The sequence below is a fragment of the Telmatherina bonti genome (genome assembly GCF_933228915.1).
Source record: "Telmatherina bonti genome assembly, chromosome: 13".
Classification (NCBI taxonomy): Eukaryota; Metazoa; Chordata; class Actinopteri; order Atheriniformes; family Telmatherinidae; genus Telmatherina; species Telmatherina bonti.
Genome location: NC_136611.1, coordinates 20,369,701 through 20,396,237, shown reverse-complemented (window position 1 = coordinate 20,396,237; position 26,537 = coordinate 20,369,701). Strand labels below are relative to the sequence as shown.

The 26,537-nt window shown below is 36.5% G+C and overlaps 2 protein-coding genes across 2 annotated transcripts; one reads left to right on the top strand and one right to left on the bottom strand.

Moving 5' to 3' along the window:
* Window positions 1–1,828: 1,828 nt before the first annotated feature.
* On the bottom strand, window positions 1,829–8,261 carry LOC306763915 (solute carrier family 2, facilitated glucose transporter member 11-like; the record flags this gene model as incomplete). The annotated part of the gene is made up of 12 exons (XM_079250877.1): window positions 8,145–8,261; window positions 7,904–8,002; window positions 7,443–7,603; window positions 7,229–7,353; window positions 6,379–6,508; window positions 5,567–5,715; window positions 4,672–4,859; window positions 4,441–4,551; window positions 2,773–2,874; window positions 2,611–2,686; window positions 2,129–2,256; window positions 1,829–2,023 (listed from the first exon to the last, which is right to left on the bottom strand). Exons 1-12 carry the CDS (start codon window positions 8,214–8,216, stop codon window positions 1,829–1,831), a joined length of 1,536 nt encoding a protein of 511 aa, XP_079107003.1. The 5' UTR covers window positions 8,217–8,261.
* A 3,008-nt stretch (window positions 8,262–11,269) lies between these two features.
* LOC306763941 (uncharacterized protein) lies at window positions 11,270–24,444 on the top strand. Its single transcript, XM_079250907.1, has 12 exons — window positions 11,270–11,391; window positions 13,150–13,261; window positions 14,322–14,415; window positions 15,095–15,149; window positions 17,984–18,124; window positions 18,210–18,370; window positions 18,463–18,561; window positions 19,126–19,271; window positions 19,444–19,615; window positions 20,337–20,449; window positions 21,602–21,689; window positions 22,051–24,444. The coding sequence occupies exons 1-12, from the start codon at window positions 11,280–11,282 to the stop codon at window positions 22,102–22,104; spliced, it is 1,347 nt and encodes a 448-aa protein (XP_079107033.1). The 5' UTR covers window positions 11,270–11,279; the 3' UTR covers window positions 22,105–24,444.
* Window positions 24,445–26,537: the final 2,093 nt, after the last annotated feature.

The window sequence follows — 26,537 nt, the reverse complement described above, 5'->3', positions numbered from 1 at the left end:
CATTCCTGTTTCTTGTGCAGCTTCAGTTGCTCAGCAGTCCGGGGTCTCCATTGGCATATTTGGGTTTTCATGATACAACACACATTTTAAAGGCAGACAGTGAAATGTTTCACACAGAAGTTTTTGAGCATTCCTTGATTCTTACAGTCTTTTGTGGCCCCTGTCCAGGTTTTATTGGAATCTGTTGTAAACAGCAAATTTAAAATGAATCAATATTTGCCACAAAACCCCAATAAAGTTTATCAGTTTGAACATTAAATACAATGTCTTTGTAATGTATTTGACTGACCATAAGTTAAAGGGATTTGCAAATCACTGTATTGTTTTTATTTATGTTTTATGGAATTTCCTAACTTTGTAGGAATTGGGGTTGCATTTACAAGCTGTTTATGGATAAATTTATCTTTTTTAAATATGGTAAGCTCGTAAAATCTTTTTATATGCAAGGGTAAATGGTTGTTTACCCTTGGTTTAATTATGAGCCTTCGCGGACCCTGAGGTCCTCTGGTACTGGTCTTTTAGTGATTCCTAAAGTCAGAACTAAGACATACGGTGAGACCTCTTTCCATTGTTATGGTCCTCGATTGTGGAACAGCCTGCCAGAGAGCCTCAGGGCCACGGAGACTGTTGATGTTTTTAAGAAGAGGCTCAAGACACACCTTTTTAGCTTACCATTTAACTGAATTTTATTTTACTTTATTTACTTATCTTAATTTACTTCATTTATTAATTTATTTATTTTTAAATTGTTTTATTAGATTTCTTATTTTTAATACATTATTATGAAGTCCTTCTATATATATATGTATATTTTCTTTTATTGTTGCTCTTACTTCTTACTGCTTCTTAAGGTTATTCATCTTCTGGTTTTAACTCCAGTGTTTTCCTTATGGGGATCCAGCACGCTGGGGACCCTGCCTGTTTGGTCTGGGGGCTGTTGTCATGACGACAACTGTTTGGGTGGCGCGGGGTCCACCACTGCAGCTTCACGGCTGCGGGGTGGCCCCTTTGCTGCCTGGGAGTTGTGCAGTTGCTGTGGCAGCGGCCCCTATGAGCATGCGGGGGACTGGCTCCTGGTGTGGATGGATCCCTAGGTATTGTTTCCTCACATCAGTACCAAGTCAGAATTTTTATCACTTAATTAATGTTTTTAGTTGTTTTATTAACCAGCATTCAGTTAAAGAGACAGTATTCAGGGAATGATGTTTTTCGGGGGAATGTGGGTGGGTGTGTGTGGGTGGGTGTGAGGGGGTTCTTTGCTCTATGTCCTTGTGTGTGTGAGTGTGTGAGTGTGTGGAAAGAGCTTGTGTCTATTATTTTTAAATGCCTTTTTATCCACTGTTTGTTTTAATCCTTATGACTTCATTTTATCTTGTAAAGCACTTTGTGTTGCCCGTGGCATGAAAAGTGCTCAAGAAATAAAGTTTGATTTGATTTGATTTGATTTGTACAGCAAGTAACTACGCAATTAATCAGTTAAGCAATAAACAGATCAAAAGAAAGTTATTTAACCAATATAAGTAAAAAATTACAGTAATCAAAGAGAGTGACAATTGGCAGCCTTGGTGGTGTACCAACTTTACGTTCAGATTATTTCACCGTATGCAAAAATTGTTTTCATTCCTTGATCTTTATTGGAAACATTTTCAACAGAGCACTCTTTATGGAGGTAGTACAAAAGTTATCCAATACATCTCTGAGGGCACCTTGGATTATAGTAAAAGTTAATATTTTGCTACATCTAAAAAATGTCATGTAATAACTATAAATCCTAATTACTTTGTGACATTGTGTGAGAGAGAGGGACAGTGTTGTCAGCTGTCCCATTTCATATAGAAGTTGATAATAGTATTGTCCCAGCACATTCAGAACTGCAGAGCTTTCTCTTGTTGGGGGACTGGAACTCATTCTGAATTTCCACAAAGGTTTTGTTCTTTGTTTCAGGCACAACAAGGAAAATGTAGATTGTCACCAAGGAGCAGACGGCCAAGAACACCAGGAAACAGTACTGCTGCAGCCCGATCTGGAAACATTTTTAAAGACAGTTCAAGACACATGCAAACTCACATCTGTATCTAAACTTTATCTGACAGCGACTAAAAAAAAATCAAAAGTCTTGAACACTTACAACAATGAATGGGAAGACCAAGCCGATGAGGAAGAAGCTGAGCCAGTTCACTGATCCTGCAATCATGAACGCTGCAGGGCGTGCGGTCTGTGTGAACAGCTCAGTGGTTAAGATGTTAGTCACACCACCTTCACAGAGGAAGAAACAGCAAAAAAAAATCATTGATGTAACACATGAAGAATTATCTGTGACTTGGTTCAGTCAGACAACTCAAGCTGCCCTGATGCTTCCCATGTGACCCGCCTCACACTCTGCATGTTACATATCAAAAGTACACATCCAGTGTGTATCCTGTCTTGCTGGCTGCTTCACAAGATGTAACATGATTCACTGCCTCCTCTTAATGCCCATACTCCTGCTGCTGCTACCTCTCAACACAGTTTGTTTTATTCTTTCAGCTTCTCTACCATCCAAATCTTTTCATAAATATGTAAGTGAGTTGTCTGACTGAACTGAGAATCGTTCAGAGGAAAGTTACTTACCTGGTCCTAAGCCAAAACTCAAGATAAAAGCAAAAACACATGTCATGCTCAAGTATGGAAAAACTGGGCTGACATCCTGAAAGAGGGGAAATCATACAGAGAAAATGACGGCACAAGCTTCACACTGTCCTCTGAATTTTTTTTTATCTTTAGTTTAATTACCTGAAAAGTGAGTGTCAGTGTGAATAAAATACAGCAGATACTCATCAGAATGTATCCTCCTGCAATGAGTACTTTCCTTCCCAAGTATTCAATGAGCATACCCTGTGAGACACACAGCATGTCACAAGACCAAAAAAACTCCAGATAAACACATGCTTTTACGATTAATCTGACTTTTGTGCAATGGGCCAGCTTCATGCAGTTCTATCTTTTATTATTTTCCTTCTTAATTCACAATTCCAGTTACAGTCAGTGTCTTTCATTTAGTCACTTTGTTTTGACAGTAAAGTTTGCCAATAACTCTATTTCACAAACTACTGTGTAAAATGTAAATAAAAACAGATGTAATATTTTGGAACCCTTTTAACAATACTTTTGATTGAAAAAATATAGTACAAACAACATTAAATACTAAGAAAAAGTCCATGGTTTAATAAAAATTACATACTAATTTTGAATTTGTTAACCAACAGGATGTAAAAGACTGGATTAGAGGTGTGAGATGCAGCTAATGCTTAACTAGTTTTAAATTATTTTCATTCTTATAACATATGAGTCATAAGACATTTCCCAATGAATGTGTTTAAATTGCTTCTACTGAAGAATCGGTGATCTCTGTTCACTGGTTTTTAAATTTTGACTTTTATTTTAAACTAATGCAGCCAGAGGGCCAAAGGATCACATTGACTCAATCAATTTAGTCCTGGTTTTTATTTTTCTATATCTTGTCTACCAAGATTTCTCTGAATCATGTTATCGACCTGTTAAATTGACCTAATTACACAAATGTCATGGTGGTGTGGGGTCTTGTGCTGCTGCCTAACAGAGAGAGAGTTTGTGGTGTGACCTTTCTGTGGGGCGTTTTAAATTCTTATTGCATCACATGAATGTACTTTGGGTACTCTGACCTCCTCCCACAGTTCAAAGTTTTTTTTTGTTTTAGGTTAACAGTAATTCTCAGTTGTTCATGCGTATGTGTGTCCATGCATAGTTGTTAGTCTTAATTATTACTGGTCCATACCCATTTCCTTCTACATTTTAATGGGAAGGTGCATCTCTTCTTTGAGGTGAGAGTTATCATAGCCATCCAAATAGACAAACTCTTTTTGAAGGGCAACATGAACATTGCTCCTTGATCCATAAAAGAAAACAAAACCTTATCTTGGCAAAACCGAGGAGTAAAGCAAAGTATAGGTTAAATATGATGGACTGGAGTTTTATTGGTCCTATGATTGATTGATGATTTGACTCCAGGACCTCTGAACCCTGAACAAATGAAGGATAAAGTCGGTATAAAAAAAAATGGATGGGTAGTTATAAGACATTTTATCATACCCACTTAAACATTTTATGACCTAAACATTTTCACAGTGGTTTCACCACTGCCAGGGCTGCAAGGTGGTGTAGTGATTAGCACTGTTAATTAATTAATATAGTTTATTTCTTTGTTTAATAGTATTATGTTAGATTAGATGATTTGTAATTGATTTAATTTTTGATGGAATGCTACAATCCAGTATTTTTATTAACAGGGCCATGGACTTCACCCTTACTGTATATAGCTTCAGTATTCCAATTTATCTGTTTGAGCAACAAGTAGAAACCAGACATTTAAGGCATTCTGCAACACATTTGTTGTTTTAAGTTTGAAGAGGAACTCATGCTTACACATGTTAAAGCAGTGATGCATTCACAAGCACCCGTGCCGACAGTTGCATAGGGTATTTTCTCTGTGGGAATACCAGATTGTCTGAACACATAATCTGCATAGAAGTAAATCTGAAAGACAAATAAGCAGAAAAATAAAGAAGAAAAGAGAAAAATGGATCTTATTCAATTTACAAATGTTCATTCTTTTTTTAAAAGTAATTAGAGTGGTCTTTGAAAAAGAAGTCATACCGCATTAATGCCGTTCAGCTGTTGTGCAATGTTGAGCAAAAAAATGGTGAGAAGCTGCCAGCGTATGGTGCGATCAGCAAAGAGATCCCAGGGTTTTTTAGCCTGGAAACCAACTAAATTATTTCTTTCTTTCTCAATATCCTCCAGTGCACCATTATAGTGAGCTGAACCATACAGTTGCCTCAAGGCTGCAGACAAAAAAGAAAAAACACATGACATAGTAACTGAAATCTTCTGAAGACGCCATTATTCTCATCTTATCAGCCGACAAGGGTTTGACTTGGAGGATGTGATCAGATGGTTTCTTTTTACACAGTCACATGTCATTAAGAAACAAATGTCTCCCTGTGGCAGTATAGTAAATGGTTAATGGACTCCACTCGTGTTGTGCTCACCCTGTACAAAGAGCTTTAAAAACCACATTCAATCATCCAAACAAAACAAAACAAAAGTCGACCTGTCTGATAGTACTGGGATGCATTTATAGCAGTGGCACTGGCAACTTTCACAGCAGGAAATGCATCATTAATGTTTAAAGGTATATGAACTGAGTTATACTCTCAGATACCTTATTCTTTAGCTAAGACTTTGTACCTTTCAGATAGACAGTGTGAAATGAATAGCATCATGTTTACAGGGATTTCCTGATCTTGCGCTGGATTTTTTTTGCACCTACCCCAAAATTTTAAAACAGCGTTACTGCCATTTAATTAAAGATGGGCTCATATTTTTTTTGGGGGGGGGAATGAAAATTACACTTTCATATGTGGAATTGACCTACGGGCCAAAGGACAATAATTCTAATCCTGTAGCACAGGCCCAAATCCACATAAAACATAAAAATCTCTCTGCTTTTTAAAGTGAAGGTAAAGCAACAGCACTTGCAGTATTTTACCTTTTTTACATCCCTCATCATCTCCTTTATCAATAAGCAGGTAGCGTGGGCTCTCTGGGAACCAGGGGAGGATCAAGAGCTGCAGAAAAGCTGGGATGCATGTGGTGGAGAGCAGGATGGGCCAGAACTCTTCTTTGCCCAGGACTTCTCTGTACATTCATACAAATTCATCAAATCAGGGCAGAATAAAATAACAATAAAGTTTAGTCATTGCATTTGACACAACAGAATTTGATGTCTTTCCTTTACCAAGAACTGTATATATATATACATATATATATATATATATATATATATATATATATATATATATATATATATATATATATATATATATATATATATATATATATATATATATATATGTATATATTCATATTTATTGAGATTTTTATTTTCTAATATTTATTTATATTCTGCAAACAAGTGTAACAAACTATCAGTGGAGATTAAATTCTCACCAAAGATACTTTTAACTCAAGCATAAAAACGTTTCTTCCTCTTGTGCCAAAATCTGCACCGGCACTTTCAACAGATCTTACTTTTAAACATTTAATTTAATTCATGATTGATTTTATTGTGATTTTTTGCTTTTTTGTCTTTTCTGCTTCTTTACACCATCTGTGATGCTAAGTAAGTATGTAAAGCACTTTGAATTGTTTTGTACATGAAAGGTGCTATAGAAATAAACTGGCCTTGTCTATTTACACACATGGTTTACCAGTAATGCTTTACTAATATTATAGCAATTGAATAGAAAGTAAATACTCATATTTTATGGTAATGCTGTTATTTTAGTGTTCAGTATTTACTTGAGGCCCATCACTTGTCCAGTTAAGATCCCACCAGTGATGAAAACTGAAGTTCCCATTCCCATGGCACCACGCAATGCTGTTGGAGCAATTTCCCCCAAGTACAGAGGCTGGACACATAAAGCAATGCCTACAAAAATTCAGAAAACAATTAGAAATATTCTTCCGGAGGTTTGGAAGTCTTGTTATATTTACAAACTGGTAATTCAGAGAAAAGACAGGACAGACAGGATTTATTCAGAGTATTTATAATTACTTGGGAAAAGTGTTGAGAACTGTTTTTTTAAGTTTATTGAAATACTATTTTCAGATAATTAAGTTAAATTAGAAAAGATATTATAGCTTAGTTTAATAGTTTAAAAAAAATCCTGAGTTGTTTCACAGCATGTTTCGGATCATTGTCAGTGTTTACTAAAAGGCACCGTCCGGCAGTTTTGTTGTATCTGGCAGACACTACATACTTGTACACTTCAGAGCACATCCAGTGGCTTCTGTCATTTGTCACATCAGCAGTTGACAGACAGACCAAATTGTCCTCAATCACAGCAAAAAACTTCCATTGCAACATCGAGTCAACTCCAAATTTTGTGATTACTTCACTAAGGAAATGAGAAAATGATTAACCTTTCTGCCCTGCTGATGGAGTAGATTTTCAATTGATTGTCTGACTCTTTTTCATTGCTCAAAATTGCCTTTATTCCTAAATTGTTCCAGGGCTTTGGATGTGAATATTCTAAATTTGAGCTCTATTTTTTTCCTTTAAACTGATATTTTATTTGAAAGATTTTGTGGAAAACATATCCTATGTATCCTGCATTTGTTTCAGGGCTTGTGTTCCTAAAATATTTACCTGCATTTATCCCACAGAGCAGTCGTCCAATGATGAGCAATTCAAATGATCCAGCAGATGAACTCAGACCCATCAGGAGAGCAGCCGTCAACGCAAATACATTATTGGTCAGCAGTGTCCCTTTTCTGACACAACCACGCAACAAAATGTCAAATTTTTGACACACACAACCAAACAGTTATAATACACAGCACATCTATTTTTTTGTTCATACCTTCCCAATGTCACAGACAATGTCCCACCAATGGATACTCCTACAAGTCCTCCTAAGGTGAAAATGGACACAATAGTGGACCAGAGAAGAGTAAGAACATCTTCTGATATGTCCGTTTGGTAACGTTCCTTCCATGTGATGTTGATGAAATCTTGTACATACTGAGGATAAAAGAGGAAGAAAGTTAACTTTGAAGACCCTCAAACGCTAATTTCTTTATATACAAAAACGAAACAATTAAGCATTATACTAAAGTATGCTTGTGCAGGCAAGTACAGCAAGCAAAGAACCGATATGGACTGATTTAACTTTAGCACGAGAATCTCCATTATGCAGTCTGATAAAAACAAAAAAAATAGCCTCTGAGAAAGCAGTGAACTTATCCTGACTGACCTATCCATTCTCTCTGGATCTATGTTCTTCTCTGAAGGGATAACAGGGAGATGAAGCTTTGTTATTACCGTAGTGGGTGCATTGATGACAGATATATTATACCCATATTGGAAGGTCCCACCAACACAAGAGGCAAACACAGCTAGCAGTAGGGATTTGTTTGGAAACTGCAAAAAGAAAAGAATTAAAACACAGTTTTCAGATAAAACAGTAAAAAGATATATATATATATATATATTGACAGAAACCTAAATTACACCCACCAACGCATCCAGCTTCAAAAGTCTTAATTCAGGAAAGCTCACGTACCTTTAGTTGTTTTGTATCTTTTATTCCCTTAATGAGCAGAGGCTCGTATTCACCCACATATTTTTTTGGCATTTTGTTGCTGCATCAGAGTTCCTTCTAACTTCAACAGTCTTGTTTGTGTCCAGAATATCCTTCATGCAAGAGCTTCTTCTAAACAGTAAACTTAAATCAGACGAGTGGAGGAATTTATGCCTGGGACAATACAATTGAACTTTTGTCAGAAGATGAGTGTATAGTGTGTGGAGAATCTGCTCCACAATTTGGCTATTCCATGGAAATTAGGATTTCATGGCATACTTAGATTTGAATTCCCAGTTTTTCTATTTAAAGACATAGGACCGAGAGAGGCAACTTAAACTTATATAAAAAACATTTTAAAAGAATGAGGAACTCTGATTATAACAGTGCAGATAATTTAATCAAAGACTTAATAGACAGTCCAGTTGACTGATCACATTATATCAAAATATATATGGATGAATCTTACCTTTTCCTCATTTCTACAACACACACACACAAAAAAAACCCTAAAAATCTTTAAGTGTGGCCTAATATATACTTTGGGGAAGGCTAAAACTTACAACTTCAAAAGACTTACGAGACCTTACTGGTAAGACAGCATGCCTTTATACAAGCATGAGCAAAGTTCTGTGTTGACTCCCCCTAGGCTTCAAACATCAGAGGAGCAGTTGAAAAGTCTTGTTGTCTGTCTGTAGTAATTCATCATTTCAACTAATTAATTTAATAATTGAAATTAAAACAAACAGCATCCTCTTTTTTTCATCTTTTAAATGTATTTAATTTTTTTTTATAGCAATATTGATAAAATGTTGCGGACTGTCATTGTTGGTCATTATTAATACAAGTTTGAGGTAAGAAAAGTTCAAACTGTCTCTCTGGCTGGTATAGACTTTTTCTTTTGTCATAAGGACTTCTTCCTCTAATGCTGAGAAATATTCAGATAATATATGTGCAGTACTTAATAAATGGCAAACCAAATCTTGTCTCAAAGAAAGAGTTTGTTTAAACATTAGAAAAATGAATTGTTTGCAATAATTTCTTATCTGTAAATAAAAAAAACGCATTTACAGTATATCATAAAAACCTATTCTGAGGACTGTCTGTAAAAAGCAATAATGTTCATCAGGGTATAATTTTAGGCACAAACTTTGAATCAAAGTCACATTTAGTTCTTTCTTTCTAAAAATTTTCTTTGTTTCATGCATTTACTGAATATTAAATAAAATAATGAATACATTAAAGATGAGTAAATAAATAAATGAAAATCATCTATCCCTGCATGAAAACCTCCTATTAACTTGCAAACCTTTACAGAAACTGACCAAAGTCAATCCAAATAATGTGTGAAATGCATTGATGCAGAACCAGACAGTTAATTAAATCATTTGTTAATCTCAGCAGAGATTATTAACTTTCATTTAAGAAAGGTTATATGGATACATTTTCCTTAAAACTGCTAAGACAAAAGTTTAGAAAAAAAAAGAAAATGATCTAGTGTTCATCTGGCAAAACCAAACTGCTGTTAAACTTACCTCTTTCTTCAACTCTGATGATTCCTCCTTTAAGGCCATTTTGGAAGCTGCAGTAAACTGGTGTTGAAACACACCAATAATGATGTGTGTTCCACCTCACTTGGGGTGTGCTTACTTATATAATTACAGCAAGTTTTTTGGTGCAGCATATGACCTTAACTCGGGGTGGCGTAGGCTGATTAAATCCTTCAAGCACATTCCTGCTTGGTGCTCAACTGAAGCTGCTTTGGTAATACAAGGATTTGTGAACCAAATGCAGAAATAGGCTTTGTTGCAAATTTCACACTTGCAGCTTGTTTAAAATTCTGCACCTTGCCTGGGATATAAGGATGTAAAAAAATTTTTGTGGCAAAATAAGAGTATAATAAGAGTTGGAGTTAAGAGATTCATCTCCCAACGAACTGTCTTTATCATACCTTTTGTGTAATTTATTTACAAAAGGAGGAAAATGATTACTATATTTTTAAATATATCAAATCAAATCATATTAAACAATGTTGTGTTAGCAGAGCACTGATGATTTCAAAACTAATTTTTACAAAACACCAATTATATCTTTAACATTTGGTTATTTACACTGTAATATTTGGTTCTTTAAGGGAGAAAAGTATCTCAAATATAGATACGTACACAAAATACACATCCCTGCATTTAAAGTACCCTCACTTGAACTGAACTTCAATAAAAGAGTCCTGCAGATGAGGAAGCACAGTTCTCTAGTTGCAATGATGTGACTTTGTTCCACTGTTATCCAGATATACTTTGTTTTACCATTAAGATGTGCAGTTTTAAAGCAGTAAGTGGATTTATTGCATGGTAGCAGCTTTTGACATTACACTTTATACTGAAACAAAACCTAAATAATCACATAAAGTAGTTATAAAATGGTATAAGGGCAGTGAGGAGAAGACTAACTGAACTTAATAAACTCTGGTGCCAGGTCTTCTGTCTTGTTATTATGTCATTTTAACCAGTAGCCTATGACAGATTAGTACAGACCTGTACTTTTAGGGAATTTTCCTTCTTTTTATGTGGTCCTAAAGTTTTTAAGATTATAATTACTTATGTACATGTGGTAAGCAAACATGTTCAATCATTAATATTGAAGTATCAAGTAAATCAAGTATTATTATGTAATATTTAAAAAAAAAAAAAAAAAAGAAAAAGAAAGAAAAGAAAAGAAAAAAGAAAACATCTGATAGGGATGCCTAATCCTGGTCCTTGTCTGCTGGTGACCTGCAGGTTTTCCCAAGTTGTCCCTGCTGGAACAAACCTGACTCAGACTCAGACAAGTTCTGCACATGTCTGCAAAAAAACACATTGCTGTGAATCACGTGTGTTGCAGTGGGGACAGTTGGAAAACCTGCAAGACACCGGCCGTCGAGGACCAGGATTGAGTTTCCCTGCATTTTAGAATAATAAATGGGACAAAGACCCGCGGGTCAACTAGCCTTCTATATGCCATGTTAGTGTTTGGCCGCAGGATGGCGCTTCTTCCGTACTGGATTACGATGTGTGTGCAACCCCCAAACTCTTCCCCCTCTGCAACACAGCAGATAAACGGTTAGAGGCTGTATTGACAATGTCGGGTAAAAAACCCCGAACTGTGGCAAACCCTCTGGAGACTGCGATCACCACTCCGAGTGAGAAGATACTGAAAGAATGCCACAGTCTGTACGTCGACAGTGAAAACGGTAAATAATCTGGATTACAGCAAAGTTTGAAACACATAGTGGCAACAGACAGAGGAGTTATTTTGTTATTAAACTGAGTGCTCCCAGGCTGAAGTACATGATGTTAAGTTGATATCGAATACTTTGTTGTCCAGTTTGTGGAGAGGTCTGCAGCCTGCAGCAGCTGCTGTCAGTGTCAAACACATGACAGCTAGCAGCGCGAGGCTCCGCTGGGGAGCGCCCGCATCAAACCGCACGCAATGTCAATGTCACATCATAGTTTCATATGAAACATTATTAATGCGCTCAGACATAGCGTCTTGCTGATGGCTTTGTGTTTGTTTTGCATATAGAGGTCGGCTGGTGTCTTCGATGATAATCTTGTGCATGTTTCCCCACAGTCGCCGTGTGTCAATGTGGACAATTTACTCTTCAACCACTTCATGGAGCCTTTAACTTTGTTGCCATCTTCCTCAACTATTAGATTAGTGTAATTTTTAACAGAAATAACAGGAGAAAAAAAAGCTGAGCACATGAAAAGTAAAGTTGGTTTAGTCCAGTCTTCTCACGCTCACATCCACACCCAGCTGCAGCTTTTTACTGCAGCGCTTTACTGGTTTTAGGATGTTCTCAGGTAATCAGGGAGCGGCTCTCTCTTCCTGTTAGGAAGGCATTTCAGAAACATGAGATCAAAAACCTTTGACGCAGAATATGCAGTGTATTAATTCTTTTCTTTTTTTTTTTTTTTTTTTTAAATTAATTAAAGTAGTCAATTCTTTTGATGACTGATTGTGATCATTATGCACATTCCTGGAGCTGTCATTGCCCTGCAGTGTACTGGGGCTGAGAAACCGTCACAACTATATGTTCCAGCCTGGAGCATCACATGACAGCTCAGTTTTTCTTTATGACTCCACATCACAAACCAGCAACTGGATGTCAACACTGTGGCCATTTTTGCAAGTGCATCATGGCAAATGATAAAAGTTATTGTGGTTCAGAGTAAATGAAAAGCACATAGTTTTAATAAGCCTTACAATGTGTATAAACCTTAAAACTTTTAAGGCTTCTGCACATTTACAATGCTGCTTTGCCCTCAGATGTGCAAGTTACCAATAATGTGAACTAATTGACCCCCTACCACCATGATTTTTTTCTTTTTTTTACATTTTATTTATTAGCTCAGTGTTCCCTCATCCTCTAGTGTAGAGAGCTGCCCACGATGCTAAAAAAAAAAAAAAAAAAAAAAATCTAATTTTGTTTTGCCTGACTGATTTTAACAGAATGCTGCCTGAGAGCTTGACAATCCCAGCAGTGGTTTTTGAAACCTGTCACATGTACTGTATGCAAGGATCTTTTTTAAAAATGATTATTTATTGAATGTTTTTAATGATGTTATGCACCGTAAATGATCACATCTTGAAATTTTTGGCAAAATACCACTTTTCTGGTCTTTTTTTTTTTTTTTTTTTTTTTTGCCACCGTATATGAAGGTTTTTTAAACATATTGTCATCAAATATAAAATGACCATTTTCATCTCCGCTTAAATCTCCCATTAAATCTAGATTTGAAGTGATCAGTAAATGACTGCAAATAGGACTGTCAATATTTTTTATTTCAAGCGGTGACCAAAGTCTTGAAATCCTATTAGTGTACCTGCCATCTGTGGATGCAAAGAAAGCTTTCTTGTTACTTGTTTTTTTTTTTCTTATGAGAGCCAGTTTGGGCTTGGTAGAGATTTCTGCTGTCTTTAAAACTGTGTGTTTGTGTGTTTTCAGGTCTGGTGAAGGTTGCCAGCAGCCTTGGAGTCCGGCTCCTTCCTCCAAGAAAGAAAATTATTGTGATGATAATGGGTAACCACTCTGCAGGAAAGAGTTCCTTCATTAACTGGTAACACAGCTTTTTAATAACATCCATCAGTACAATGCCACCCTGTCTAAACATTATACACTCTTATTTTTGTGTTTGACTGCAGCCAACTTGAGAAGATTGTCTTCACACTTGTCTTCTATATGGTGCTCTGTACGTTGAAAAGCTCCCGGAGCTTTTGCAACAAACAATGTGTATGGATCCTATATGTTGAACGCAAAATATAAGCATGTCCTGTTTGTGATTTGACATCATACTTGATGTTTTTTCTAATTGCTAGTCTTACTGAAATTTAAAAAAAAGCTCTGAATCAATGGAACAGTACATCTCTGCACTTCTCTCACTGTGCACTAACACTAACACCAGACCTCTGTGATCTTTTAGCTGTCAACATTGTCGATATATTGTGTAGTTTATTTAGAGTTGATCCCATCAGAGGATCTATTTGTACTTTGAGCATATTTTTGAGTTCTGGTGAGATAAATAGGAATATTGTACAACTTTGTACATGCTGAAAATACCACCATGTTGTCTTGAGAGGCTATTCCAGCTCTGGTAACTTGGTCTTTTTTTCATGGTGACGTTTGTCTTTTTGTTGAATATTAAACTTCTAATTAAAAGATGTTTTATATGAGGCAATATGTAGACAAAAAAAGATGTGGTTATCTGTACAACCATAATATTTCTTTTCTACTTGACGTTGTGTGACTTGCCGTCCAGCTTTCTGAGCTTTTATGTCATATTTATTCCATTTAAGGACTTTTATCCCAACCATGTTTATCCTCTAACACATGGATTGACCTTTTACAGGCACCTGGTTAGTTTATCACAATATACTAAATATATTAAAATGGTCAATAACTAAGTGATTGTTTGATATTTGTTAAGATAAAGTAAGACAATGTTGTTAGAGCTTTTCAGATGTGAGAAAATTAGCTTTTTCAAGCTGTCTGGAACATCTGTGTTTTGTTTTTTTTAAAACCCAAATAAAACTTTTGCTTTCAATCTAAATAATTTATACATACAGTGATGACACAGTTAATATTTTTTGCTGCTTTGATGCATTTAGCTTTCATTCTAGGTATGTTGAAGAGCACATACAGAAAACGGGCGTGGCCATCGAAACTCAGGGGTTTACCTTCATCACAAGCGGTCGCAAGAGGGAATCACTGACGGTAAGAGCAACATAAAAACTGCACACGTCTAGTACGGCTATGAAGGCATTTGGAATCCATAGTGTATGAAATGGGATGAAAATTGTTCAAGAATAAGCAGATGTAATGCTTAGAAAGCCGTCCATTATCATTCCCTTTTCTCCTTCATTTTAATGCTTTTATATCTTTCCCAGATCAATACTTTCTGTTCGGATATCACTTCTCAGCTTGATGCTAAAGGGATTGAATCTTTAACTGCAGTAACGCTAACTGAAGCTGCAGCAAATCGTAAAGGTTGATGAAGCAATATGCTTAACGTTGGTGTGCATGAAAGGCACTCCCACAGTGAGTGCCGATTTCTCATTGTGTGTGCTGCTCCAGTTAGAGACTGTGTTACACACACACACACATGTACGCAGACAAACAGAGGTACCTTTGCAGCACATAAACAGGCTTGCGAGACACCTGTCTCTCCATCCTCTCTTTTCCTTTAACTCAACCTCCTTTTCATATCCTGCTGTGGTGAAAGTGATGAAAATGAATAATGTATTTACAGTCCAGGACTGCAGAGCAGCTAACGTGGACATACTGAGCTGCAGTACAGCAGTCATGTGCACGAGTGCAAAATGCTTTGAGGAGACGTGGTTAGTATTTGTCCCATCAGATTCTCTCTTACGATCTGTTATTAATTCTTTTGCAGGGGAATGCAACGCTACATCTCTATCCTCACTTTCGACCACTCCTTGAATTTAAAGGTAAGACTTTTCTTTTTTTTTCCTTTTCAAATTCAAAAAGGGTTTCTGACAAGTCTGTCTCCTTTGTTGCCATATTTTTCTGAAATCATTGTGAATTTGTTGCTAAGAGAAGAACCAAAGCCTAGAAGAACCAGCTATTATCTTTTCTTTTTCAAATCCTTATTTTATATATTTAAACAAAGCATTACATATAGATCTGTTGTAGGCGCAGAGACTTCATACAGCTCCATGTGCAATGCATCAGACAAGAATTTTCATTTCTAAAAGGTCTCAGTGAAAATGAGAGTGTAAGACATGCTTTAAATGCAATATTCCTAGTGAAGATAATCTATCCAATCTGAAAGCTTCTGCATCTTCTTTCGTTTGAAGTTGAAAGTGGTGCCAGATATCTCTCTCTCCTTTATTGATAAAATCAGTGCGGCAGTCTGCACAACATGGTCCAATTAACTTCTGTGAAAACTGGAATGAGCATAATTATTGTCACCCTTGTCATGTGTATGATGAAAGAAATCTGGTTGTGCTCTGCTGATTGTGAATATTAATAGCAAATTTCTGTCATTGGCCTTGTGGCAGAAAACATTTAGTGAAGAAAGGAGGGTAAAGTGTTAAAATGCAGCATTAGTACAGAGGCTCTGCAAGACCTGTAAGCAGGAGGCTGAGAGATTGGAGGTTTAAGGTAATGCGATAAGGTCATGAATATTTCCTCTGGAATCTGGTTAATCTAAGTGTTTTTTACATTCTCAGTTCAAGAAAAATGGTCTTTTTGCTATTTAAAGTTGAGGGATTTCATTTTAAATCTGTCTTTGCAAAGACATCCTGAGAAAGCTGGGAAGTTCAAGTTATTTATTCGTTTTTACAAGTCACAATTCAGAATCATGTTTTGTGATTTTATGTTGACTTTGGTGAGTCAGCACAGTTTCATGAACTTGATGTGTCATGTTAGAAATCCCACCGTTCTCCTGACTATCCTCATATCACACACACTATGTGCTGTCTGTGTTGTGTAAATAGATATATGTGCATATGTTTACATTAGAGTTGAGATGAAGTGTGAGAATGTGTGTGTCAGCAGTGGTCTGGAGTCACTGGTCTGCCACTGGTTGTAGGAGAATGTCTGGGTGTGCCCGCTGCCTGAGTGGGGGTGTGCAGAGATGGTGGTGGTGGTATGGGGAGAGAGGGCTCTCTGGGCGTGGACTATAGCGGCGTGGCGTATGAGTCACACGCCCCATCGACAGCAGTGCAGTGTAGTCAGGAGGAGCTACTGAGAAATGTCACAGCCATTAGAGACAGTACAGCCCAGACTCCTCCAGCAGCAGCAGCAGCAGCAGCAGCTCAACTCTGCAGGCCTGAACGATCTGCTTCTAATACAAGCAGGATTTTTATTTGAACTCCATCGGTGCCTCTGGAAATACACCACATCAGGCATTTCTTTTGCTGTCACAGTGACTGAGAATGACTCATCAGAAAAGCAGCGTATATCCTTATGTGGGAGCAGCTGTTGTTATCTTTTAGGATATACCTTCAGAAACCTTTTACGCTTATTTTATACTTGCATGAAATACGTTTAACCTGAGATCTGTTTGTCTTTATGTTCTCGACCTGTTGTCTAGAGTTTGTATGGACACCACTGTTGTTAGTGAGCAAAGATCTTTGGCTATGCTCTTTTTGTTTAGTTACATGTGGACCATGCTTTGTTTGCTTGTTTACTCAAGTCCTGCGCGATGCAGCCTTCTTGCAGCTTTTCACATGCACAGGATCCTATATGTAACCCTGCCACTTGATCGGTGAAGGACCTTGTCAAGCACCGCTCTTCTTTTCCTTTTCCCTGTTTTTGTCAGTTAAGTGACTGATTTCAGCAGCAGATGCATGCATTTGTGTTTTGGAGGTCAACATGAGTAACTGTGGCTCAGGCCAGCAGGGCAAAAGAGATCTAAAGTGAGGCATTTTGATCAAATATTTACACAATAAATACAGTGACTGTTGTAAACCATTGTCCTCTTTTGCACAATATGGATGTCCTTATATTGCCAGACTGTGTGAGCGTGCCACTCTCTAGCATATGTGATAGGAGGGAATTGCATTGATACATTGGTCGTATTTTAAGTGAAACACAAGTTTGCTGATGTTCTGCAGCAGAACAGCTGTCTGCAGGATGTGATTTGTGCTGGCTGTTGACACCTGCTTCTTCACAGGAAGCACCCCCAGTGTCATCAGGCTTCTGCTCTGTGTGTGTGAGTGTGTAGAAGAGATGACGGTACATTAGACTGTTTAGGAATGATGGTGTTATGTATGGTTATGGTGTAATGTCCGAACCTCACAGCGCGTTGCCTCACAGTCGTTCTTCACTGGCTAGCTTTATGTCCCACACCACACACTAAAGCTGCCAGTTGAAGAGCTGTTGTGTGTAACCATGACAACAGACCTTTCAGCAGAGGGGGCAGTGCGAAATTTTAGGCCTGAAAATGTATGAAAATGATCAGATTTAACTATAAGGGTGTGGCTGCTGGTATTGTTCCTTTATAAGAATAGAAACAGGATTTAATATCTGCAGGAAACTTGCATATGTTTTTGTACAAAATAGGACAAAGTGTCTAAAAATGCAAAGCTGCAAACACACAAAAAAAAAATCAGCTTTTGAGTTCTTAATCCAAGTGTCGCAGAAATCCCTGTGGTCTGAAAGTATTGACCAATTGACCGCACTGCAGCTTCCTGTCGCCCATGATAATGTGGATATTATAGTCAACAGCTTTCCAACAGGAACTCGTCTTTGTTACTGTTTATGTGTCCTAAAGAGGCACCTGTGCACACACAGCATCTTTTTTTTTTCCCTCCAGGGGTTATGGACTATCTGTCTGCTGAGATCTCCACCTCAAAGCAGAAGAAATTCAGCTTGGTGACATTTGTGGACACTCCAGGATTGGTGGATGGCGACATGATCTACCCCTTTGATGTCAATAGCGCCATCACCTGGTTGGGTGCGTTCATAGTTTTGTTTTGAGTGCTGTTAAATACACCCCAAAGCTGTTGTCTTTCTCTTACAGAATGTAATATTTCATGCAGGAGAACAAGCAGACTTGATATTTGTGTTCTTTGACCCAATGGGCCAAGCGCTATGCAAACGTACACTCAACATCGTGGAGAAGTTGAGTGAAAAATGCAGCGACAAACTGTTGTTTTACCTCAGCAAGGCAGATGAAGCTGGAAAGGAGACAGACAGACAGGTCAGTGCAATTATGATTTTTTTTTTATTATAAAATGTTTTTATAAGTGATTTCAAGAAAAACTCTTAGAAAATAATCATCGTTTTCCTTAGAGAGTAATGATGCAGATTGTCCAAGAGCTGTGCCGCCGTCCAGGTCTGAACAAATGTGGATTTGAAATGCCGACAATATATATCCCCAACCCACAAAAGGTAAAATGAACTACTGTCTCTATACTGGCTATTACACAGATTGTAGCTAAAAAAGACTTTATGTATCCAGTGTAACATTTAGTTTTACAAACCAGTAACACAGCAAATTAATAATTAAAAGCTTGAAATGATGCTGTCTGCCCAAATGCAGTGGTGTTTGTTAAGTATCTATTTGGAGGGGTTGAGCAGCCATTGATTATACTCTGAATATAAATTCTTCAATTCTGTTTATTTGATGGTCTTATCCAATCTTGGGGGACTCAGAGATCATAAACCATGGGCTGCCTTTAACAGCGGCAGCCGCAGTCCTGAGTTATTGCTGCACTACCTTGTGATCTACAACTCTGAAGATGTACACTGCATGGTGGATTTGTGCATCCCTTCGGACCTCCAGTTTATTATTTGCTGAGCAAGTGCAGCTTCACTTCCTGCTAAGTGCACAAAGCTGTCTGTCAAAGATCCCTCAGGATTTGTCATGGAAGTTTCCAGACCTTTCTTTGTATTGAGACGTGCAAGGCGTTTTTACCCTCCTTCCCAGTCTGAGGCATCTGTTTTGTTGTTTAGCCGAGCAGGTGCGTGAACCAGATTGACGGTGTTTGTCAGACCATTGAGAAGACCATCAACCAGGCTGTTCAGAAGACTTTGGATCAGCTGGAGAAAGACTGTGATCTCATTTGTTCCACCATCAGCAGCAGACTGGAACAGGACAGGTTTGACTTCTCACCTTCAATGTGGTCTTTTCTTTAATTATTGGTAAAGATTAGATATTTTCCCAGATTCTGTATAATGGCGAGACATGAAATAATGGGGATGTTACTGCCATCAGAGCAAATCAGCTGCAGTAAATGTGTTAAAGCAGATTTTTTTTCTGTGTTTAAACAGGACTGATGTGGCTTACAATAAAAGCGTCCGGCTTCACTCATTTCTGTGTGGTGTTCTGGGCGTTTTCCTACCTTTCCTCTTCATCCTCAGTTTCATTGTGCACACCTTCTCTAAAGAGCAGCTGGATGAGCTCTTGGGTGAAGGTTCGACTCGAACAGTCACACTTTTTGCAGTAAGTTTAGAACATCTTTGATGTGCTGGATATGTTAGGGCTGTCATAGTTACCGTGTTAATGATGTTATTTTTTTATTGCATGATTAAAACGTGTAGTTTTATGAAGTGATACAGAAATACCATTTGGGTTCTGAAGAAGAAATGGACACAGAATCTTTTGATCTTTTGCACATATAAAGCTCTGCAAAATTAACTTCAAAATTAGTTAATTTGACAAGACAACGGATATTTTTGACCTATTGTCAATGTGAACTACCGGTAAATTCACATTGCATGTTGCAACTAAAATACCACCTGCTGTGCAAGCACACAGCTGATTCAGAGAGTCCCCCTCCTCATCTAAAGATGGTCCATGCTGGATAACTTTGACAGAATGTCTGTAAAGGGGGTTATGTGTGTGTGTGTGTGTGTGTGTGTGTGTGAGCATGTGTGTGTAAAATTATTCAGTCTCAGTGAGTAAATAAGATGTTATGGTGAGTAATAACAAGTAACTAAAATGCCCTTTTCAGTAATTATAAATAACTATAGAAGCGTGATAAATATTCTACATAGCAAAACATAACATGACAAGACATAGACATTGACATCACATGTTATAACATAAACATCACATGTTATAACATAAACATCACATGTTATAACATAAACATCACATGTTATAACATCACATAACCAAAGTGTGCATTGTGGTGATTGTTTGTTTTACATGTGTCTCCCAGGGAATAGTTATGTATTTATGGGACTGGATACCGGAGGATGGACAAGTGGTGTTTGTCATTATTTTTGGCGCTTTTTGCTATTTCCTCCTTTTTCTCTCCAAATATTTTGCCGGGTGAGTATTGTGAAAGTTCTAAGTCTTGGCTGAATTCTGCAGTTTCTAAACAAACATGCATGGAAATAAAGATTAATGTCTGTTATCTTGTATAACTAAAATCATTATCTTATTATGTGAAATAATTTTTTGTTTTTTTATTAATGTGCCACTGTTTAATTGATACAAGTCTGGGAACTGCACTAAAGTACAAATTTGTCATCCTTTTGCTGTCAAAACCTTTGTATCTCCCCAAATTCCAAATTGTTATTTGAAAACTGTTTTGAGGGCATGTAATTACAAATCTGTTTCAAATAGTTGAAGTCCCATAGGGGCTAAGTAAACATCTGCATCTATGGTGGCTCAGATATTTAAATGATTTCTATGAATATTTGATCACATTTTCTTATTGTTAAACCAACACCAGGAAATGGTGAGCAGTGTGTATTAACCTAATTTACAAGCAGATACCATTAATACAATCTTATCCCTTCTAAACCATTTATAGATATTTATACCATTACTGTAATGTCAACTGGCTTGCATTTTTTTAGTTCATATGCACACGTAGTTTGGCATAATGAATCACTGTTGTATCACTCCATTATGCATGTCACCATAGCAACGTGTTATTCAACTGGTTTTAGATCAACTGGCTTTTGACAGGTGAATGAGAAAAGGTACTTCTGTTAACAACAGTTGTTTAGCATAAAAAGTACATTGAGACCAACATAAAATAGTTCCTATCCTCAAGCATATGTACCAAGTTTAGTTGAATTTTATTTGTTGAAGTTTATTATGAAATGTTTACAGTGTGGGACCATGGTATAAGTGGATTTAACCGCTTGGACCTGCTGCACATTGTGGTTTTCTATACTCCACATTGGGCATTAAAACCATATAATGCACTGGTCCTGACATAAAAAAACAGAATAAGCTAATAATTTAATCAATTGGAAAGCTGCCATTAACTATAAACAAAAGCTTTTGCTAAGTAGGTTCATAGATTGTTGGTGGTACTTTCTTTGTCCAGTACTGTAGTGTGTGTTTCCTGTAAGTGTTTTATATGCTGATCAAATTCACATTTATTATCTTTTTTACACACACATCCTTACACTAAAACAGGTATAGTGAAGCAAATCTGAGTGTTTTTAATCTTTTTTTTGCTGCCAGTCGAGGGAATAAGACTCTGACGAAGAAGGAGAAGAGGACGATGGCAGAATACAGCGACTACATCCATGATATCGTCAAAACAAAGAAGGTTAGATTAATATTTAATATTATAATGTCATATCACTTCAAATTTCTTTTTTCTTTTCTTTTCTTTTCTTTTTTTTTTTTTCACTATTTTATCTGTGTAAGCCATCATACCAGTAGTGAGAGAAACTTTTCTCTAAACCTGCCGTTTTTTTTCTCAGCTTTGGAGCTTATTTACTGTCTTCCAGTTAAAAAACAAATAGTATTTTTGCCTCACAGATAATTTTCAACTGTCTCATTTACAAGATATATGACCGACATAAATTGAAAATGAATATTAGATAATTACCAAAAAAACAAAAAACAAAACAACAACAACAAAGCTTTATGAAAGAGAATCTCACACACTTGATTTTGTTCCACAGGCAAAATTATATGAATGGTATCTGCAACAGTGCGCCGCAGAATATGACCTCTGACCCCAAGTAAGCTGAAGACCATCTGCATCCTGATGTTGGCATGTTGCCACATGTTTTTTTGTCTAAAGCCAATCATCTATGAATGTATCCATCAGCATTTTATAGTGGAATCAGCAGGACTTTTTAGGCAGTCGTCCACTGAATGATGGGATTTTCTTCCTCTGAGTCGCAGATGTAACCTCCAATGAAGCAGATATCACTGCCAAGATTTATCATCTCAACAGCTGAATTAAAAAGTGCCTTATTTATTGAGCACAGGACAAGCTGTGATTGTAACTGTTTGATAAAATAGAAAACTCATAATGTGACTTTTTTCCAGCATTTGTAGTACATTCGTTAAAACGTGCTAGAAAGAAGCACAGTGTTTGGTCTCCTCTTTTTTAAACTCTGCTTTTACCAGTAAATATATCATTTGTGGGGCCTGTTCTCATGTGGACACTGTCCAAAAATCTCACTGCCCAATCCTGACTAACGTGGCCTAAATGTGTTTTCATGTTGTATGTTATGCTCATATCTGCAATAACTAGTGCTGTAATTACACCTGGTTGGGCATTACACATGTACATGTAGAGTCAGCTAACCGCAAACCTTACAGCTGCCACCCATCTCTGACTCCAAAGACTCCGTTAAATAGATTTTTTTGTTGTTGTTTGTGAGCCATGTTTTTATAGAATAGTAATTTTCATAAAAATAGTTTAATACAGTCATAATAATGCTGGTGAACAGTGAAAGCACTGCACTGATGTGTACCTCCTCGTTTGTTACTTAGCGCTGAGCCCTGCAAGTTGTTTACAGAATAGTTTAACTGCTCCTCCTGAGTTCCTGTTATGCCCTCACGCCAGTGTTTGTGTTGTAGAAATATTTTATTAGTTTCAACAAATGTCAAGTGAGTGGAAGGCTATTTCTAAAGGATGCATCGATCCACAACACCAACATCATTATGATTCAAAATTTGCCTTTTTGTATCACATTAAGTACAGATTCTTCATGTTGATTTAAAGTAATTAATTGTTGTTACTGCCTTCTTTTTTATTACAATCATTCGGGGATAAGGTTTAAATTTGACACAGTAACTGTCAGATTATCAAAATTAATGACATAAAGATGCGGTAAAAGTCTTTTTAATGCCGGCTGGCAAACATTTACACTCCAAGTTAATTTAATCGATTTTCATAAATAATAAATAATGTCTTGAATATTTTTTTATAAAGTTTGGTTGAAAAACCTTGATAAGAAATATATATTTTTTAATTAATGTATTTCTCTAAAGTTTGGAGAGCTACATACAGTTTTCTTATTTTTTCTAAAATGTATAAACCATTTTTCATCAGATTCAGTTCACATTCTTACATCTTCATTATGTCATGTGGATAATTTGTATTTTCTACTTAATATATTTTTTCTGCAATATGTGTAAAACTTATGAGTTGGCCAATGATTATAGCTAAAATGCAAAAACTTTTACCACTTAAAAGCTTTAATGTTACCTCATACATGACACTATCTATGAATATGATCCCGTGAATGTAATATTGCTGTACATAAATGTGCTAAAATAATAAAAATAAATGTAAAATGATAGAGTAAATTAAGATTTTGGGTTGTTTTACATAACGGCACTGGTTTACAGCAACTTTCAATTTTGAAAAATGTGGAATTTAAAATAATCTTTATTGAGAAAATACTCTCGAGAAACATAAAGGCGGTTTGCTTTTACCTCAAATGTTGTTTGGTAAATTTTCTAGGAAAACCAGATTTCTAGATATTGTAAAAAGTTGTGCAATTCAAATTAGAAATGGGCATAAAATGTGTTTATATTCCTTTATTTTACTACCATAAAACTTTTAGCAATAACTGTGAAGTTGTAAATTATCTCAAGTTGCATATATATTCAGCAGAAATATAAACACCATCTAGTGAAACTGAAGGTAAAGTTGAGACTTACAAATATGATAGCATTTATGTCAGAAGGCCAATTTCAATTAAACCCTATTTGGAGTGGATTTCAAAATGTCCTAATCTTCTTTTAAAATGTGAGTTTCTGAATCTGTTTCGAGAGAGAGGTTTGATTGGTGCATTCTTATGTATTATCTTAAATCATTTGCAGCAACCATGATTGGTTGTTTGCGATATCATTGTCAACTTTTTCATTTCCTTTAGTGTGTCCTATTTATCACTTGTCTTTCCATCCTTTGGGCATTTTAGACAGTTTCTCATTTATCAGTTTATGAAACATTTGCATTCATTTGTTGTAATTTTTTCATCTTTTTATGGTACAAAATACTTTTTGGTTATATTGATTTAAAGAATGAACAATGTCAAAAGATCCAACCCATCCTTTGTCTCCTCTTTGAAAATTATTAAACTCATTTTTACAGACTTTGAATCTCCTGCTTCTGCTTTGTCATCAGATCAAGTCAAATATGGACATCAACCACACGCAGAGTGACATGAAAAACAAAATTTGACACCGTTGTGTAGTTATTGTTGGAGGATTTTATTTTAAAGTTTAGTTATAAAAACACCATTTCAGGCTTCTTTGTAGGAAGAACAATGCTTTTTAAATTGCTGTATTGACAGGTCAGGGCTGAAATATGCCAGAATATTCAGTATACCAGGATGCAATCAGGCATATACTTATATCTCAGTGCACATTACAAGCATTTCTGGTTGAAAATGAGAAAATCGGTTGTCGGAAGAAATACTGAAACAACTGTTTCTGTTTTTACAAAGCTCAGTTCCCTGAGTTAGTAACACATAATGTCCCTATGAAGGTGGCAGCTATCAAAAATAACCGTAAGCTACTTTTGCACTTATCTTGAGTTCGTTGCTCTGTTAAAAGATACATAGATCTATTGTTCAAGCACTAGTGGATTATTGGCATCATCAGAAGTGTGATTAGAATTACTTTTTTTTTCTGCTCTGTACTACCAAGGCATCAATGCAAAGAAGTATGATGTAGTTCTAAAAATAGCTTATTAATTAAAGCTTCATTATGCATATTAATGTGTATGTATGAGTCAGGGAGTCATCTGGAGCTGACAGATTTCTGAATAAGTGAGATTTTTCTGTTAGTATTGCTTTTTTGTTGCATCTATGGTAAAAAAATTCTCTGGTTTGGGGCTTCATTGTAATTCCTGTTATGCCATTGTCATGTTTTACGATGCAGATCCAAGGTCTGCATGCAAGCACACAGCCAAGTCTGTTATTCAGTTAAAGTTCTTTGCACTTCTTTTGTTCCAGTGCATTTAGGATTATTACTATATACAGTGTCATTTGTACAAAATGGGGGGAAAAAAAGAAAATAAAAACCCAATGCCCTTCCCTGGCTTCTTATAAACAAGTGTACAGGTAGATGCATCTTGCAGCAGCACAGCAGCTGAATCCAGTATTGCTTTGTTGTGAAACACTGTCAGTAAAATACCTTCCACCACAGCAAGTTCAGGCTGTGTGTGAGACGCGTGTCACATCACAAGTGTCTCTTAGGAGCAAAACATGTCCTCAGGTAGGTGTCTCGAACAAGCAATGTCATGTGCCCAGTGTGTGTTTCTGTGTGTGTGAGTGAAGTAAAATAGCTGCTCAGTTTCTCAGCACCGTAAGTGTCCATAGTGAGACGTTATGAGGACTTTGGGTCCGTCCTTTGGAAACTTCGGATGTGACATCAGTGAGAGCCTTTGTCAATCAGCCAAGAAATGTCCCCAGTCCTGCAACAAAAATTCAGTAATCAGATGTTTTTGGATATGAGTAACCACGTCAAGACTCGATGCATCAGTTGCAGCTTCCTATAATGATCATTATATCTGAAAATAGGAAAAAGCTTGTGGTTGTCCATACTTGCCAAGCCGTGCTAACATCCTTCAGTTTTTGTGTGTGTGCATTAGTGGAAGCAAAAAAAACAAGAGACATGAGGAAAACTGCATTTGTGTGTTAACAAAAACAGAGACTAAGTAGAAAAACAAGCACAAAAACATTAATCCATCAACTGTGCAGCAAAATTATTGTAAGAACACTGCTGGCTTCCTGTGACGATGTGAACATAGTCAATAACTACTGTAAATACTATAAAACTTGTTGCAGTTATAGAAAGAATTAGTGTATAACTGCTCCTAACAGTACTGGTGCGCAGCAGATTGCTGAAAAAATATTTAGATAAGAAATAAGTTAAACACTGAATTTCCTTACAACAGAAGTGTACGTAGTATCAATCTGTTTGTTGACATATTAAAGCACTTTATCACTGCAGTTAAAGAGCGAAATAAATAACCCCAGATAAAAACTGATGGATTGCAATGGACTACTAAATTCATGAATGTCACTAAATAATTAAAAATGGAGACACTGGGTGTTTTTGTTTTGTTGAAAAAAACATCCAGTTTTTTTTGTTGAAGTTATGCAGCTCAAAGCTTGGGAAGAGAATTAGTGGCTGAACTTTT